Source organism: Carcharodon carcharias, chromosome 8, assembly GCF_017639515.1.
Source record: "Carcharodon carcharias isolate sCarCar2 chromosome 8, sCarCar2.pri, whole genome shotgun sequence".
Taxonomy (NCBI): Eukaryota; Metazoa; Chordata; class Chondrichthyes; order Lamniformes; family Lamnidae; genus Carcharodon; species Carcharodon carcharias.
Window position 1 is genome coordinate 67,936,972 of NC_054474.1, and position 18,357 is coordinate 67,955,328.

At 40.0% G+C, this 18,357-nt stretch overlaps 1 protein-coding gene and 1 long non-coding RNA gene across 5 annotated transcripts in view; one reads left to right on the forward strand and one right to left on the reverse strand.

Annotated features, from left to right (window-relative positions):
- kif20a (kinesin family member 20A) overlaps positions 1-18,357 on the reverse strand; it is a 72,422-nt gene that overhangs the window by 32,759 nt on the left and 21,306 nt on the right. For all 4 annotated transcript variants that reach the window (XM_041194268.1, XM_041194267.1, XM_041194269.1 and 1 more), the window contains 2 exons: positions 10,556-10,675; positions 68-206 (listed from right to left, as the gene is read on the reverse strand). In XM_041194268.1, coding sequence (XP_041050202.1) covers positions 68-206; positions 10,556-10,675 — 259 coding nt within the window. The remainder of the gene's footprint in view (positions 1-67; positions 207-10,555; positions 10,676-18,357) is intronic.
- Positions 1-18,357, forward strand: part of LOC121281351 — a 33,823-nt gene that overhangs the window by 13,841 nt on the left and 1,625 nt on the right. Inside the window, exon 2 of the long non-coding RNA XR_005943864.1 lies at positions 13,114-13,175. This is a non-coding gene — a long non-coding RNA (uncharacterized LOC121281351). The remainder of the gene's footprint in view (positions 1-13,113; positions 13,176-18,357) is intronic.

Genomic DNA, 18,357 nt, shown 5'->3' on the forward strand with positions numbered 1-18,357 from the left:
GTAGCGCCCCCAAGCACATTAGTGTGATAAACCAAGTATATTAAAGCAGACACTAATTGTATTTGACCTTGAATGGTATGTGTTTTTCCAGAGTTTGATACGCCATAGGTGTAAACCAAGCAATTCTGTCCCTCCAGTGCTTCCTTTACTAAGCTCTTCATGCCAACATCAAAGACCATTTTCTGGCTCGTCTCAGGACCAAATATCTGAAGGAACAAACAAAATAGATGTTATGTGGGATTATGTGACAGGATTAATTAATGGCCTCAGAGTAAAGGCACCCCTAGGTAGCAGCGACAATATGATTGAATTTTACATCCAGTTTGAAAGGGAGAAGAATGGGTCTAAGACTAGTAGCTTAAACTTCAATAAGGGCAACTTTATGGGGATGAAAGCGGAGCTGGCTGAAGTGAACTGGGAAACTAGGCCAGAGGACAGATCAATAGAGAATCAGTGGCAGACATTTAAGGGGATATTTCAGAGTATTCAGGATGAGCACATTCCTACTATAAAGAAAAATTCTAAAGGGAGGACCCACCATCTGTGGTTAACTAGAGATGTTAAGGAAAGCATCAAACTTATGGAAAAAGCATACAACTCCACAAAGATGAGTGGCAGGACAGAATATAAAGAACAGCAGAGAATGACTAAAAAGGTTAATCAGGAGAAAAATTAGAATGAGAGGAAGCTAGCTAGAAATGTAAAAAAGGATAGCAAGAGTTTCTACAGGTACTTAAAAAAAGGAAGAGAGTAAGTAAAGTGAGTGTTGGTCCTCTAGAGAGTGACAGTGGGGAATAAATAGTAGATAATAAGGAAATGGTGGAAGAAATGAACAAGTATTTTGCTTCTGTGTTCACTATAGAGGATACAAAAAACATTCCAGTAATAGCTGCAAAATCGTAGGAAGGTAAGTAGGTAACCTTTTATCTGATCGGTGTTGGAAATAGGGATTCCAATCCAGATCAGAAGATTTGGGCCATTAGAGTCTAGGGGTGCATTGATTCTTGGTTTGGAGTAAACTTCAAACAATTCCATAAAGGGGTACTGTCTAGGCATGTCCATCCAGAGGAAATGTCACTCATCCAGCAGGGGTGGGAGACTTGAAATTGAAATCACTAGGGAAATGCTACTGAGCAAATTGATGAAGCAACAGGCTCCCAATGGACTACTACAAACTAGAGTCTTAAAAGAGGTAGCTAATGAGGTTGTCGATATGCTGGTGTTAATTTTCCGTAATTTGCTAGATTCTGGAAAGATTCCATCAGATTGTAAAGTAGCAAATATAATCTCTCTCTTCAAGAAGAGAGGGAGACAGAAAACAGGAAACTATAGGCCAGTTAGCTTGACATCTTGTGGGGGAGTTGCTAGAATCAATCATTAAAGAGGTTATTTCTGGCACTTAGAAGAGCTCAAGGCAATTGGGAAGAGTCAGCATGGTTTTGTGAAAGGAAAATCATGTTTAATCAATCTATTGGAGTTCTTTGAAGGAGTAACATGCGCAGTGGATAAAGGGGAGCCTGTAGACGTACTGTACTTGGATTTCCAGAAGGCATTTGATAAGGTGCCACATCAAAGTTATTACGGAAAATAAAAGCGCATGGTGTAGTGGGTAACATATTAGCATGGATAGAAGATTAGCTAGCTGGCAAAAAGCAGGGAGTATGCATAAATGTGTCTTTTTCTGATTGGCAGCGTGTGACAAGTGGCAGGGGTCTATGATGGAGCCTCAACTTTTTACAATTTACATCTGTGACTCAGATGGGGGGTGGGGGCGGGGGGTGTGTGTGGGGGGAGTGAAGACATGGTAGCTACATTTGTAGATGACACAAACATAGGTAGGAAAGTATGTTATGAAGAGGACATGAGGAGGTTGCAGGTGGATATAGGTAGGTTGAGTGAGTGGGCAGAGATCTGGTAAATGGAGTTTAATGTGGGAAAATGTAAAATTGTTCACTTTGGCTTGAAGAACAAGAAATCAGAGAATTACTTAAATGGAGAACGGCTGCATAATTCCGAGCTGCAGAGGGATCTAGGTGTTCTAGTACATGAGTCTCAAAAAGTTAGTATACAGGTACAGCAAGTAATTAAAAAGGCAAATGAATGCTATCCTTTATTACAAGAGAGATTGAACATAAAAGTAAGGATGTTATGCTTCAGTTATACCGGGCATTGGTGGGACTGCACCATGAATAATGTATGCAGTTTTGGTCTCCTTATTTAAGGAAGAATGTAAATGCATTGGAGGCAGTTCAAAGGAGGTGTACCAGATTGATACCTGGAATGAGTGGGCTGTCTTATGAGGAAAGGCTGGACATACTGGGCTTGTTTCCACTGGTGTTTAGAAGAGTGAGGGGTGATTTGTTTGGAGTATGCAAGAAACTGAATGGCCTTGGCAAGATGGATATCGAAAGGATGTTTCCTCTTGTGGAAGAGTCCAGAACTAGGGGGACACTGGTTTAAAATTAGGGATCGCCCTTTTAGGACAGATGGGGAGAATTTTTTCTCTGAGGGTTGTACAACTTTGGAATTCTCTGCCTCAGAAGGTGGCGGAGGCAGGGTCATTGAATATTTTTAAACCAGAGGTAGATTGATTCCCTTGCCTAACAACAATTGAAGGTTACCGGGGTTAGGTGGGAATGTAGAAGTCGAAACAAGGTGATCAGCCATGAATTTATTGAATGGCGGAGCAGGCTAGAGGGGCCAAATGGTCTACTCCTGTTCCTATTTCTTATGTTCTTACACGTTAATCAGAAAAACTCAAGATTTTATTTTTTAAATGATTCATGGTTATTAGTGATTTCATTTTAATTCCATATTTTACATTGTTAATGCATGCCCGTGAAAATAATAAAATGTACAGCTTCTGTTGATAGAGTGCCTTATCACATCAGGACTTCTTTAAGTAGTTTGCATTAGGTTTCCTTCAAAGGATATTTTAAGATATAGTTTATGAGACATGACACACAGTTAGTATAGCATGCTTGGAGGAATACAAGATTTTGAACCTATGATTTTCAGTTTCCCACCTCACTTGGAGGAATCTTACAACGTATGCCTCTCACACCTTTCCCAAATGACATTGGAATTTGAAGGCCAAAATTATTAATAATGAGATACAACACATATACACAAAAGTACATTCAAGGACTTTAAAAATGAGGTGGCAAGAGAAATCAGGCACTTTGACAATAGTCTTGGAATTGCTAATTATGGGAGTTTTATCAATGGACTAGTGAAAGGCAAATGTGTTGTCAATTTATAACATATGATGTATGGACGCTCAATTGTTTTTTTTTTATTTGTTCATGGGCTTCACTGGCTGGGCCAGCATTTATTGCCCATCCCTAATTGCCCTTGGAGTGACCTGCTAGGCCATTTCAGAGGGCATTTAAGAGTCAACCATTGTGGGTCTGGAGTCACATGTAGGCCAGATCAGCTAAGGACAGCAGATTTCCTTCCCTAAAGGATGCCATGACAATCTACAATGGTTTCATGGTCATCATTAGACTTTTAATTCCAGATTGAAAAATTTCACCATCTGCCATTGTAGGGTTTGAACCCAGGGCTCAGAGCATTACTGGGTATCTGTTGTACTAGTCCAGTGACAATACCACTACACCACCACCTCCCCTCACAGGTACAATGGACCTGTGAGCTTGAGAAAAAAAAATCTGCAGAACAAAAGGACATGATTCAAATGAGAAAGAAATGAATACAGGGTAAAAACTCAAGCAAGCAATTAGGAAGGCTAACAGCAAGCAATTAGGAAAGCTAATGGTATGTTAGCTTTTACCGCAAGAGGATTTGAATACAGGAGTGTGAAGTCTTGCTTCAATTGTACAGAACCTTGGTTAGACTGTACTGTGTGCAGTTTTGATTCCCTTACCTTAAGAAGCATATTAAGGGAGTGCAGCGAAGGTTCACCAGCCTTGCTCCCGGGATGGCGGGATTGTCTTATGAAGGGAGATTGGGGAAACTGGACCTGTATTCTCTAGAGTTTCAAAAATTGAGAGATGACCTCATTGAAATTTACAAAACACTTAAAGAGATAGACAGGGTTGCTGTAGGTAAGGTGTTTTCCTAGGTTGGGGAGTCTAGAACCAGGGCACACAATTTCAAAATAAGGGGGAAGCCACTTAGAACCGTGATGAAGAGAATTTTTTTGTACTCAGAGGGTTGTGAATCTTTGGAATTCTCTATCCCAGAGGGTTGTGGAAGCTCAGTCACTGAGTATGTTTAAAGCAGAGATTGACAGATTTCTAAATACCAATGACATAAAGCGATTGTGTGGGAGAAAGGCATTGAAGTGGATGGTCATCCATGATTGGAGCAGGCTTGATGGGCTGAATAGCCTACTCCTGCACCTATGATCCTATACATAAGCTGAAGCAAAGTAAACATGAAGCAGAAGAAATAATAAAATGTGAGTGTCATGCCAAGAAGGCATGAAGGAAAAGAAATCCAAAAGAAATTTGGTTCTCTTCCATATTCTCGTTTAATTTTTTTTCAAATGGACAATTGCTGTGCTGATAAAATGGCCACAGCTAGTCACATGCTGGTAGGTCTGAGCAGTTCCAATGAACAAAGCTAAGCTCAACCACCTTCCAGAATGTAACTTGTATTATATGAACATTCCAGTCAAACCAACACAAAAAGGACTAGTAAACGAGACGTCTGCCCCAGCCAGCACTGGGCAATGGCAGAACTATGTGATTCCTCCTCTCCGATGTTGTGCTAATGGTTCTGCGGTTACCTGCTCAAAATATAATGGGTTTTAAAAAAGCAAGCCTTAAAGTACATAATTAGCTGAATGGTTCAACCTGAAATCACCCCGTCACTTGACAGAGGCTTGAGCTGTTTGAAGTGCTTTAATTATACATTTTTCAGCTTCCATGTTCAAACGCGGCTTAACTTCAGAAGAGAAACAGGACTCCAGGCCAGCAGCCTGCTTCTGTCTGCCATCTTCCATCCACCAAACAGCAGTAGAACCATAGCTCTGTCCAGGTTGGCCCTCATCTACACTGTTTTCTACCGAAATGTCTGAACTTCTGTACCAGGGCCTGCTACAAGACAAATTCATCTCCACGTGCTTATCCCATCGTGGAAGTCAGCAATAATGAAAAAGTGGGTTACTCCACATCAGCTTCAGCCTGCTAACCTCTCTGAATACACCACTGGACTTTTGATTCTGGACTCTCATGAAACAATAATTCTTATTTTGTCTGTGGTCTTTGCACTGTACCTCTTTCTTTCCCTTATCCCTCCTTTATTGTGTGAATATACCGGGATTACATAGCGATACTCCCTCCCCACGTTTTGAATGCGTGTAAAATAAACTTACCCTATCTCAAGTTTGCTGTGGGGATATTAATCGAGGATTGGATCACTCCAAAACTGACGGATTGGGAAAAATACATCACCACTTATAAAAGGGGGAAATCAAAAATCAAAAACACCTGTTTATGGACAGGTAGCACAGGGAGAAATTAGGGCTGTTTAAATTAAAACCCCCCTCCTGTCTGTAACAATAGTGCAATAAAGAAAAGTGCTTGACAGATAGGGCTACCTAACAGCATCAGAAGTAAAATGGCCATCTCCAACTGGATCATTTTTAATCCAATATAGACCTGTCCCGAGGGAAATTGAGGAGGGAGGAATAAGATAAAGCCACAGGTTATTCAAGAATGCCTAATGAGATATGATGGGTAACCAAGATCTCCCAGCTTACTTGATTGTCATAGGAAGTTGGGGAGGAATTTCCTCAGGAACTTTCCCCTCCTGCCTTCCCATACTCTGACTGTAAGTAACTAGGGGTATGTAGCTCATGAGGTTACAGAAACAGGAGCAGGAAGTGGTCATCCAGCCACTCGAGGTTGATTACAATTCAATAAGATGATGGGTAAACTTCTGTATTGTGATTAAATCAATTTTTTTGGTAAGTTAGCAGCTGTGGAAAGTGACAGTTCCTTGACTGGAGGTTGTAACATTTAAAGCACCAAAATGTTCCAAGGGTTGATACATCTGTCTCTGCCTAAGAACAGGGCAGGCACCCTGTTGGGGGATTTTAAATAGTCAAGCGTGTTAGTCAAGAGCAGTCAGAGAAGAAGGTGGCTAGATCCATACAGCTGAAATACTGATGTTAGCTCTGAAGAGCTGGGGAGCTCAGAAAACCCCTGGGAACCATTTGGTAGCTCCACGCTGTCGGAGCTCAGAAATGCCCATGGGGAGCTGAGAAAGCATCTGAAGGTTACTGGGTTTGTGCTGCTGGGCAAGTCCTGGGGCAACAATCAGCTCAGTGGAGCAGAAAGGAAGCAGTCTGCTAGAGAACTGACAGTTGGGCAAAGAAAAGCCTGTAAGCAGCGATTGTCTGTTATGGAAACAGGTAATTAGGGCAAAGGAATGCCAGTGAGCAGCTGGAATTGATCCAGTGATTACCTAATCACTAGAATCGCTAGAATGCACCCTTGTGAATCTAATGGGACACCGTCTCAGGAAAAGAGATTGAGCAACTGGGAGGTGAGTAGTTTGAGTGGCTTTTCAGAGAAATCAGAGGTTAGATCTTCAAAAGAGAAGAGCTGAAATCCCTTGTGAGGGAGACAAGAGTTTTAAAGAATTTTTGTAACTCATTGACACCTGGGTGGATTACAGTGAAATTTGTGGGATCTGTCTTGGTTAGTGTCTGCCATTTAAATGTGCAGTTTGTGGTGTGTTTGCAACAGTTTTCCTGTTAATTATGTTAATCTTATGTTATTGTTGCTAACTTTGCTGACTTGTTTTTGTGTGCTATGCTGTAGTGTCTTTTTGATACCCAGATGGAAACACACGGACGCTCCCCTCCATCAAAAAGAAAGATAAGAAAAGAGGTTTGGAACCTTCCATCTTTGCCCTATCCACACGGTGTAGTGAAAACACATTCCCTTGAGGAATAAAAGCTTAACTGGAAAACCATGGCTAACTAGAGAAATTAAGGATAGTGTCAAATTAAAAAGAGACTTACAATGTTGCAAAAAAAAAGTACTAATCCTGAGCATCAGCAAAGAATGACCAAGAAATTGAGGGAAATACTAAAATAGAGGGTAAACTAACAAGAAACATAATATCAGACTGTAAGAAAAAGAGATTAATAAGTGTAAAGGTGGCTTCTTAGAAGCAGGGGCAGGAGAATATAATAGGGAAATAAGGAAATGGCAGACGTTAAACAAACGATTTGTATACGTCTTCACAGAATATTCCAGAAATTGAGCAAATGCAGGTGGTGGGGGAAGATTTATTTGCGTAGCACGTGTAGGTTTCTTCAATAATATCAGATGAGCAATGCCGCGCAGATTGAGGGTGCCAGTACTGCTCGCCCCTGGGGGAAATTGACACCTGATCTCAGAAATGGCTTCATCTAGCCCTCTTTCCCCATGATGATGCAAAACACATTAATCTTGCACTCAGGAAGAAATACTATTTAGGTATCTTTCACCTTAGCAGTCAATAGAAAGTTTACAGCACAACTGTTTACAACCCAGTACCTTCAACATTCTTCTGGGATGGGACTCTTCCACTGATTCTATATGGTCAGGCAGCCACATCAAATTCAAAACTTCTCATCCTTTCAATTCCTTCATACCTCTAATTTCCTCCAGTACTACAACTCTCTGAAAACCCTGCTTTCCTCCAGTTCTGACCTCTTGAGCATCCCCAATTTTATTTGTTCCACCACTGGCCACTGTGCCAACAGCTCTGGAATTTCATTCCTAAACCTCTCTCTCCTCCTCTAAGATATGCCATAAAAACAACCTCTTTAACCAAGTCTTTTAGTCATCTGCTTGGATATCACCTTAAGTGGCTTGGCATCAAACTTTGTTTTCGAGCAACACCATGATGTGCCTTGAGAGATTTTACTACATTAAAAGGCACATACAAGTACAGGTATTGTTGTCAGGCCAACCAGTTCACCATTTTCTCCCTTGAACAGCATTATTACATTTGTTACCTTCCAATTCAGGAGGACCATTCTAGAATTAATGGAATTCAGGAAGATCAAAAGCAATGCATTCATCTTTTGAAATCTTAGGATACAAGTCCAGGAGGCTTGTCAGCTTTTAACCTATTAATTTCTCTATTACTTTTCCTTTAAAAAATGAAAAAATTCAAGTTCTTTGGTCAGACACTCATGAAAAATTTGTTTACATAACATTGCTTGCCATGCACACTTACATCAATTCCCCCAGGGGCAAGCAACACCAACACCCTCCACCTGCGCAGCATTACTGATCTGATACGATTGAAGAAACCTACACGGACTTCGCTAGGTGCTATGCAAACTATTCCTCCGCCACCCCACCCCCCCACAACTCCTCAATTTCTGGAATATTTTGTGAAGACGGCTACAAATCATTTGTTTAACGTCTGCCATTTCCTTATTTCCCCATTATACTTTCTCCTGTCCCTGCCTCTAAGAAGCCACCTTTACACTTATTAAGCTCTTTCTTACAATCTGATATATTTCTTACTAGAATAGAGGGTAAACTAGCATTTCCCTCAATTTCTTGGTCATCCTTTGCTGATGCTCAGGCTTACTACTTTTTTTTTGCAACATTGTAAGCCTCTTCTTCTAAATTTGATATTATCCTTAATTTATTAGTTAACCTTAGTTTTCCAGTTAAGCTTTTATTCCTCAAGGGAATGTATTTTCACTACACCGTGTGGATAGGGCAAAGATGGAAGGTTCCAAACCTCTTTTCTTATCTTTCTTTTTGATGGAGGGGAGCGTCCGTGTGTTTCCATCTGGTTATCAAAAAGACACTACAGCATAGCACACTGTAGGATCATTGTAGTCAGTAGGATCATAGTCATAGCTGTCATATCCAAGATTGCAAATGAACACAGATTTTGAACCAGTGAGAAGAGAAAAAGGCTATCAACTTATTCACAGGGAGGAGGATGACCATACTCAAAAGACCAAGACCACTGAACATCAATGGATCAATGATAAAATACCTAATGAAATGGCTGCAGTAGGCAACACCTCCCTGCCACTTTCCTCAACGATATAAAATGAAAATTCTTCCTGTAATATCCCAGTGAACTGAATTCTTCACAATTTAAACTCTGAAGCTTATTTTTAATTGAAGACTGAGTTTCAGGAAAGCAAGTTGAAAGTAACCACTCTCCTACATTTATTTCCCAGTTATACTGGTAGTCTCCAATGTGAACCGGCTGTAAAAATTGCCCCAATATGACATGTGCACAATCTGCCAATGATATTTGAACACTGCTCTTGTTGCTGATGTTATCTCAGTGCAAGTGTGGGCATAAGGATTTTTAAAATGCAAGGCATGTGTGTGTGATGTGTGTGCGTCACTTTAAAACTGACTTTATAAACAGAGGGTTTGGGGAAACACGCCACAGCCCATATCAAAAATTAAAACACTTATGCTTAAGAACAGATAGTGAGAAAAATAAAGGGGTTCAGTTTGCCTCTCTCCCCTATCCATTACACCTCCAACAGGGGCATTTGTACACTGACAGCATGAGGCTACTATACAGAACACATCAGAGCAGTGAATTTAATGCAACTGGTTAAGCAAGGAGCAATAAAGAAAACCCAATAAAAATAACAAACAGATCTCCCAGGTTGCAAGTTAAACGTCTAGTAGGGCTAGCTCACTTCTTGTAGCAATTTCTCAATCCCCATGTGTCGTGAGCTGGTGGGTCAGAAACAGTATAAAAACTGCTTTTTGAAGCCATGTAGTTCTTAATTAAGATAAATCTAATTGATGCATTATGTATTGATACAGAATCGATCCAGAAGTACTTATGCAGATTGGTAAGATGCAACATTATAAAACCTGTTAATGATCACCCTAAAGGAGGCCAACAAATAATTAAAAACTATAGGTGGTCATCAGGTAATAAAAGATTATGTCAATTTCAAAGCAACTCCGATTACAGCAACATGTGTATTAGTTAGCTGAGCTGTTCCGAAGATCCATTGGCATTCAAGTATTGGCGAGAAGCATGGAGTTGAGATGTTTTGAAACCAAAATATAGACGGAGCATTTGAACAATCTTAAAAATCAACCCTTTGCAATGTGATCTACTCTGATGGTGAGATTTACTGAAGGGACAGTCAGAGCATGCACTCTTGCTTGGCCTTTGGGTTGGGGTGAATGAAGTTGTATTAGGGCAGCCTGCTCTTTGTTCCTCGACAAATGAAAAGACAGATGGAAAGGTACTACCAACTACATTTTTAGAGGGCTAATTTGCTCTGAAGGTGTCAGCACACTGAATGAATGATACATCTGCATTAAGGAATGAATGCATTGCACTGAACTCCCATGCAACCCAATAACTTTTACCACCACCTCCCCCTCCCGCCAACTGTGTTGTCATTTAAATGAGGTTCCCTTGTATCAAAAACAGAAAGATGTGGGGGAGTGGTGCAGAGCATGCAAGTTAATCACAATTTGTTTGCAACAACATACTGAAAGCATCCCACAAACTAGTTGGCTCACTTCTGATGACTTGCAACAGCTGATTAAAATATCTCATTTCTATTTCAAACCTGAGAGAAGGTGAATTTATGCACAGCCTGGCCAATCCCCCGTTCAGAACTCCGCATGGCAAATGAGTCCTTGGGAGCTCGCAGCACAAGTGTTTCAGAATCCTCAATGCAAATACAACCCTGTGGGGAATTCAGAAATATTCACAATTAAGCAACTGTTTCCAGAATTTAAAACAATCAGTATTAAAGATTCAATTAGATTGGGTTCACTCATGATAATGCTTCATGATCTCAAAACAACAAACGTTCAGGGCAAATCTGAAAGAGAAGGATGGAAAGAAGAACTGACTCAGTTCCAGTTGGTTTTGCTTTGGATAACAATGTCTCATTTATATAGCCTGGTGTTAAGGTAAGCATTGAACTTCATGATTCACATTTAATGGAATAATTTAGTAACTCCAGAAATCTTGACACTCAAAGAAAAACTATGCACAAATAGAGCCTCATTAACAGTACAGTGGCTGCAATATACAATTTTGTAGGGGAACTAGACCCAAAACTCTGTATAATGGGAATAATTAATTATGGGGAGGAAAGACAAAAAAATGCCCACAAGCTTGTCAAAGTACAGCTAATTGCATGCTGCAAGGTCACTCCCATGAGTACCTGGCTAGAAATAGCCCCAGACTCAATTTATATAAAATCCTCCTACTTAGTGGCAAATTCAGAGGCTAGTTGTTGATGGCAATAAACCTGCAGGGCCCAGTTTACAAGTGACCAGTCCTGCAGAGCTCTGTTATGTGACCATTCCTGTTCAGAATCTTAATTAATTTTGAGGTAAACATTAACTGACACATCCACGAACTTACAGATAGCAAAAATGTGCACGGGAGTTAGGATCTTAGATCAAACAGGTTCCAAGTTCATTTAGATAAATTGGGAGAATGAGCCTATACGTGGCAGAGGTCCTATCAACACAGCTGTGCAGTGTTATAGACTGGTTTCTGGAAGATGTAATGCCGACGCTCCTGCTAGGGAAATACAGAGCAGGGCAGCAACCTGAAGGTCAGAGCTGATTAAATAATTTGAGGTGCACAGTGACTATGACAAATCTATCCAGAAGGCAAATAAAGTTTGGGGTTGTACTGCTAAGATAATACAACATAAAACTTAAAAGCACTATACTTACACTGCACAAGAACCTTGTACAGCTACACTTAGAATATTATAAAGAATTTTACAGCACAGAAACAGGCCATTCAACAACTGCTTTATGCTGATGTTCATGTTCCACATTAGTTTTCTCCCACTTCAATTTATTCCAAATGTATCCTTCTATTTGTTTCTCAGTATGCTAATTGCCTCAATCATTCCATGTGGTGGCATGTATTCACCACTGAGTAAATAAAGTTCCATGCATGGAAGGGGATAACCTGGAGACCAAACAGAGATGGGGAACTAAAAGTATATAGAGGTTTAAGGTTTTTAAATTTCACGATGTAGTAATCAAGTTAGGGATATTTTATTAGAAAAGTAAAAAATTAGAGGAAATAAGACATTTTTTTAAATGCCAGTATTTGATATTATGGGAGAATCATGGAGTATACGTATGAATTGTTAAATGCCCATGGCTATTTCTTTTCAGATAAGAGTAGCAAGATATTCATGGGTTTGGCAGTCTCCCAAAGCTAGACTGCCTTTGGGGTAAACATCAACGTTCTCTGTAAGCTACATGCATGACTGCACACCAACTCAGAGGTACCAAGCAGGCCACTCAAGGTGTCCCCTTCAAACTACAATGTTTGCATGGCCAAGCAAAAATATTTAGTTATAGCAATTCAAATGAACAGACTGTGCACAACTGAAAACATTTAGACAACATATTGGTCAGAGAGGAATTTCCCAGCATTTTCCCCCCAAATTGGCCTCAGGTTATTTGCCTCTTGAAGGAGCTTCCAAGATTACAGGGCGGGTAGATGGTGTACATGGTTGCACTACATCTGGATGGTACAAGAGAAGTGGGATGGCTTGTATAATTCAATGCAGATTTTTTTTTTTTAATTCTTTCATGGGATCTGGGTGTCGCTGACAAGGCCAGCATTTGTTGCCCATCCCTAATTACCCTTTGACTGAGCAGCTTGCTAGGCCATTTCAGAAGGCAGTTGAGAGTCAACCAGATTACTGTGGGTCTGTAGTCATATGTAGGTAAAGACAGCAGATTTCCTTCCCTGAAGGACATTAGTGAACCAGATAGGCTTTTACGACAATCGATGATAGTTTCATGGTCATCAATGCTGACAGTAGCATTATATTCCAGATTTATTAATTGAATTTAAATTCCACCATTTGAACCCATATCTCCACAGCCTTAGTCTGAGCCTCTGGATTACTTGTCCACTATTACCACTACGTCACCATCACCTCAAGGTGGTGGTGGTGAGCCACTTTCTTGAACAGCTGCAGTCCAAGTGGTATAGGTACACCCACAGTGCTGTTAAAAACAAAGTTCCAGGATTTTGACCCAGTGACAGTGAAGGAACAGCGATATATTCCAAGTCAGGATGGCGTGTTCCTATGTTGGAGGTGTTCCTATGCATCTGCTGCCCTTGTGCTTACAGGTAGTAGAGGTCGTGGGTTTGGAAGGTGCTGTCAAAGAAGGCTGAAGCAATAGGGGAACAAGGTAGGTAAAATATAATTGCAACTATTTTCTCATGTATAAGATGAAAGCTGATGTCAATGTATCAGTAATTACATTAACAATATAATTGCTATGTAAAGACAATTGCTAGTTAAAACAGTTGATGGGCATTGGTTCTCCATCAAAACAGTATAAATAGATACAACCGGAACACTCCAGTGTGGGAGGTACTAGGAAGTCTGCTACACTGAAGAACTGTCTCAAAAAAATAACCAACTTGTGGAAAAAGACTAGCTTTGGACTTATTCTTCCACAAGCACTTATTGTGACTAACATGGTAGCAGAGGATGCACTTTAAGCTTTATTGCTGTATACGAAGGATTTTTGTCTCAATCCTCTGAGGGAACAGAAGCATATTGCTACAGACAATTTAGGTTACAGAATGGTGGAAGGATGGTGCAAAATCTCAAGCTTTGACTATCCACCAGTTTTTTGAGTCCGAACCATATCGCCAATAGAAAAACAAGGTGGCAATGTGGACACAGGTTACTTCTTTACCCCAGAAGGAGCAAGGTATGGCCTTGACTTTATCATTACCAGAAAAAGGGTACAATTAGCAGTAAAGTATTTCCAGAAATGTAAGTGGATGATTTAGACAATGAAGAGGGATTGACCTATTACAATTTTTGTATAAGTTTTACAAAAAGGATAAATTATTGGAAGCATACAAAGCTTGGACAATCTTTGATAGATTTAGGAAAACTGATAATCAGTCAATGAAAGAATATATCATGGATTTTGATAAGTGGTACGAGAGACTACACAGATTTGAACTTGAAATTCCAGAGCTGGTATTGGCATTTAAGTTACTGGATTGTGCTCGCATTTCCCATGTTGACAAACTTTTAGTACTGATGGGGGTTCAATTCCATGGAAAAGACTCTCTCCTAGATCAAATGGCTGCTGCCCTAAAAAGATTTATGGGGAAACAGGTCATTCCCAGACACTTTCTTAGCAAATATGAACAACTATGCTGTGAAACAAAGGATGGAAGATTCTATGGTGGCCAAATTTCGAAATTAACCAAATGTTAGACAAAGATTGCAATACAAAGATGGGGTTAATGATAGGAGGTCTAAAAATGGTCGTAACCTTAGGCAATTTGAGAGTCAGGACAAAAATCAAGTCTGGGACAGTGACCTAGGTGTTTAAACCCAAAAAATGTGCAGGGAATGGTTAATCAGTATCTTTGGTGTGATTCTCAGTATCATCACACAATAAATTGTCCACATTGAAAAAGTTGTGTTTTTGAAGTAACCCACGAGACGGGTTCTTCTGAGGCTGAAAATGATGGTGGCTGCAATGATGGAATTGTGTTGGTCACAGAGTTTGAATCCAGTGATGAGTATCTTGATGATCGATTCCTTCAACTGTGCAGTTCTAGACAGCAGCTGCACTTCCATGGTGTGTGGAATGGATTGGCTTAACTGCTACCTGTGTCTCTCGATGAGGCAAACCGGCAGATGGTCAATGAGATGAAGGCTCTACCTGCTTCAGGTTTGGAGATAACACATTAACATCCTCCAAAAGGGTAGCACTCCCTTGTAAGATAGCAAGGATCAGTCTATTCATCAGTACTGATGTGGTTTCTAGCGAGATACTGACACTGTTAAGTCAATCAGCGATGAAAAAGGCTCAGCTGACACTGGACACGAAGAATGACAGAGCGGTTACATTCGGAAGGAATATGGATCTACATTTTACTCGGTCAGGCCATCACTGCCTGCCACTAAGGAAGCCAGATATTTCTCAAAAAGTTCATGTAGCTTTGTTAACTTCTGAGAATAAATATTTGGTGGACAAAAAGATAATCATTTGGAAGTTACACAGACAGTTTGCACAGAAACTGAAAACTCTTGAGAGATGCTGGAGTGGTTGATAAAGGATACGATGACCTTATTGAGCAAATCACTGCTCGGTGTGAAATTTGCATTAAACATTGCAAGACACCACCACATCTTATTGTGAACTTGCCACTAGCCAGGGAATTTAACAATGCAATGGATTTAAAAGTTTGGGACAAGGATAAGTGTTTTTTTTTAACTACACGTCATAGATATGGCAATCAGATTTAGCCTATCCACTGTAATACATAGCAAGGACAAACAATAAGGTCATGGAGAAATGGGTGGGAACAGGATTAGGAATACCAACAAAATTCCTAACAGATAATGGTGGGGAATTCGCCAATGAGGAATTGAGATGTGTGTGTCATAATTTTTTCATAATATTTTTCTGGTTTATTGTGAAGTAGGTTTATGGGGGTAAGTCTGTGTGTGACTTAATCACATTTAGAGTCAAGCAGACTGCAAGTTTAAATCAAAAGAAGCTAGGTGCTTAACATGCTAATGAGTAAACATTACTGGCTTAGCATGTAAGGTGTGAAGGGAATTAGCATTTTTAAATAAGTGAAAGGATATTTGGATTTCAAAGAGATCCCAGTCTGTTTATAACTAGCCAGATAAGCAAGGCTAAGGAATGTGTTTATTTTCCACAAAGGTTAATGACAATATTAGCACCAAGAAGGTTTTTATATTGTGAGGAAGATACAGTTTCAAGGACATATGAACAATAGAATTTACATATTAAAGAGAGAAATATATAGAAAGGTGAATGAAAGGTTATGTAGCAGAAGGCCATTTAAGATCTAACAGGAGCGTGTGAAATAGCTTTAATGAAACTTCCAGCATAAGTTTGCTGTTTACCGAAACAGAAGTTGGAGAAAAGCCATTTGGAATTCCACTGTCCAGGGTATTGTGTTAACTTGCTGAGGTTGTTTTAAATCTAAAATCTATTTTGGACAGTTGCCTTAAAGGCAGTTAACTGAGGGTCAGGTTAATTAGGAATTTTAGGGAGTTATTATAGTAGTAATTGTAGTGTTATGTCTGTGCTTGAAATCTTTTACTTTGTTAATAAATATTTTAATTTAATTTTTAAAAAATCTTTAAAGGCTTATTACTTCTGAATTTAGTGTACACATCTCATAATAAATACAAATTACAAAAGTAATAGCGCGACCAAGTTTCCCTTGTGGATTTGATCCACCTGGCACACGTCATCTACTACATCACAAGTGTGAAAATTTGAACATCACAGTTATGCACATTGCAGCTGAAAGTCTGTTTAGTAATAATCTTTGAGAGAGAAACCATGTGGTGACAGACAATATGGTGAAAAAATTGGCTGATCAACCAGATTGCAAATTGCAAAAGACACTGGCATGAGCAGTGCACGCAAAGAACTCTTTGCAAATGGTTGGGGGATACAGTCTGTACCAGTTGGTGTACAGAAAGAATCCAAAGTTGCCTTCGGTGTTATGAGATGCTCCCTCTGCTCTAGAAAGGACTAGCTCCACTTTTTCTGCTCATTTGAATGCTTTGTATGCAGGCAGAAAAGCTTTAATTAAAGCTGAGGTTTCATACAAAATTCAGCAAGCCCCACAGCACCACTTAAGACCATCAGGAATACAGTTTAGACAAGGAAACATGGTATATTACAAAAGGGAAGGCCAGAAAGAGTGGAAAGGACCTGACAAGGTGATAGCGAGTGATGGAAAAGCAGTAATTGTGCAACACAGCAATCAAATTGTTAGGGTACATTCTTCGAGGCTAATTGGCACTAACTACACCTTTACAGGTTCCACGCACACACGCACATCAGTTATGAGGAGCGGACTATGTCAGATAGAGGGTTGACTGACGAAGAGCAAAGTAACACTGAGGTACAGGATAAGGCTATTCATCCAAAAGGGCAACTACAAAAAGTAGGAACAAATGTAACATACATGCCAGAAGGGTCCAGTGTATGGAGGGATGCCACCATCATAGGGAGAGCAGGAAAGGCCAGTGGTAAATACAAATATTGACTAAATATGCAGGATGAAGGACAGGAGATAAGACCCATGGATGGTGAACTGAGGTAAAGATGTGGAAGCCTAGAAAGTGCAGTATGAGTTCTGACAGTGGACCAGAAAGTGGTTGTGACCCAGAAAAAAAAAAATCAGACTTGCAAATGGGATTCTGCTTGCATGACAGTTTGATCATATAGTAGTAGCCCAGAAAGAGAGGAATGTGAGTAGAGGTCATAGCTTGACAAGAAAGAAGACTATAGAACAATCTAGGAATTCCAATAGAAGTAGAAGTCCTTATGAGCAAGGGGTTTTAGTAGCTGCTAATGAAATTGGAAAATAAGCTGATAAAGGAAGCCAAACAGAAAGAGTTGAAAGGAATTTGGCATATAAACGGAAATACCTGACGGGAGACAGCCAGCCTTATCTCACAGGTGGATCTGTGCAGTAAAGGTATTTCTAGAAAGCACGTATAAGGCTAAAGTGTGATTAGTAGTCCGAGGCTTTGAAGAAAGGCTTGGGGATGAGGATGGACTTGCCTACTGCAGGGAAAGTGAGTGTGAAATTTTTTTTTAAGCATCATATTCCTTGGAGTGCAAATTGATTGATATAAAAGGTTACGTTTTTACAGTGGGAGAAGCTTCAAAGGAAGTTTTTTTGAAACCACCTAAAGAAGCTGGCAATGTAGAAGGAAAGCTATGGAAATTGGACAAGTGTGTTTATGGATTAAACGATGTGTCAAGAAGATAATATTTTTCCATGAAGTTTGTCCTATTGAAAATAGGTTGTTTTCAGTTAAAGGCAGACCCTGTAAAGTTCTACTGGTACCATAAGGAGAAACTAGCAGGAATCTTTATCATGCATGTTGAGTTCCTGTGGGAAGGCTCTGTAGAGTTTGAGCAATGGCTAACTGAGACAATAAAGAAGGAATTCCAGGTTGGCAGTCAGGCTTCAGGGGCCTTTAAATGCATAGGTTTAGTTATTCAGCAAAGCAAGTCAGGAGTGACATTGAATCAACAATCTTATCTAGAAAATGTTAACTGTGTCCTATAAAGCAAGTGAGATCCTCACAAAAAGAGGATCCTGCTTCTAAGGAAGAAACAAAACAACTGAGAAGTTTAAAAGCAAAAAACTGCGGCTGCTGGAAATCCAAAACAAAAATAAAAATACCTGGAAAAACTCAGCAGGTCTGGCAGCATCTGCGGAGAGGAACACAGTCAACGTTTCGAGTCAATATGACTCTTCAACAGAACTGAGAAGTTTGATTGGGCAGTTGAACTGGTTGTGCACTCAGATTAAACCTGACGCTAGCTATGA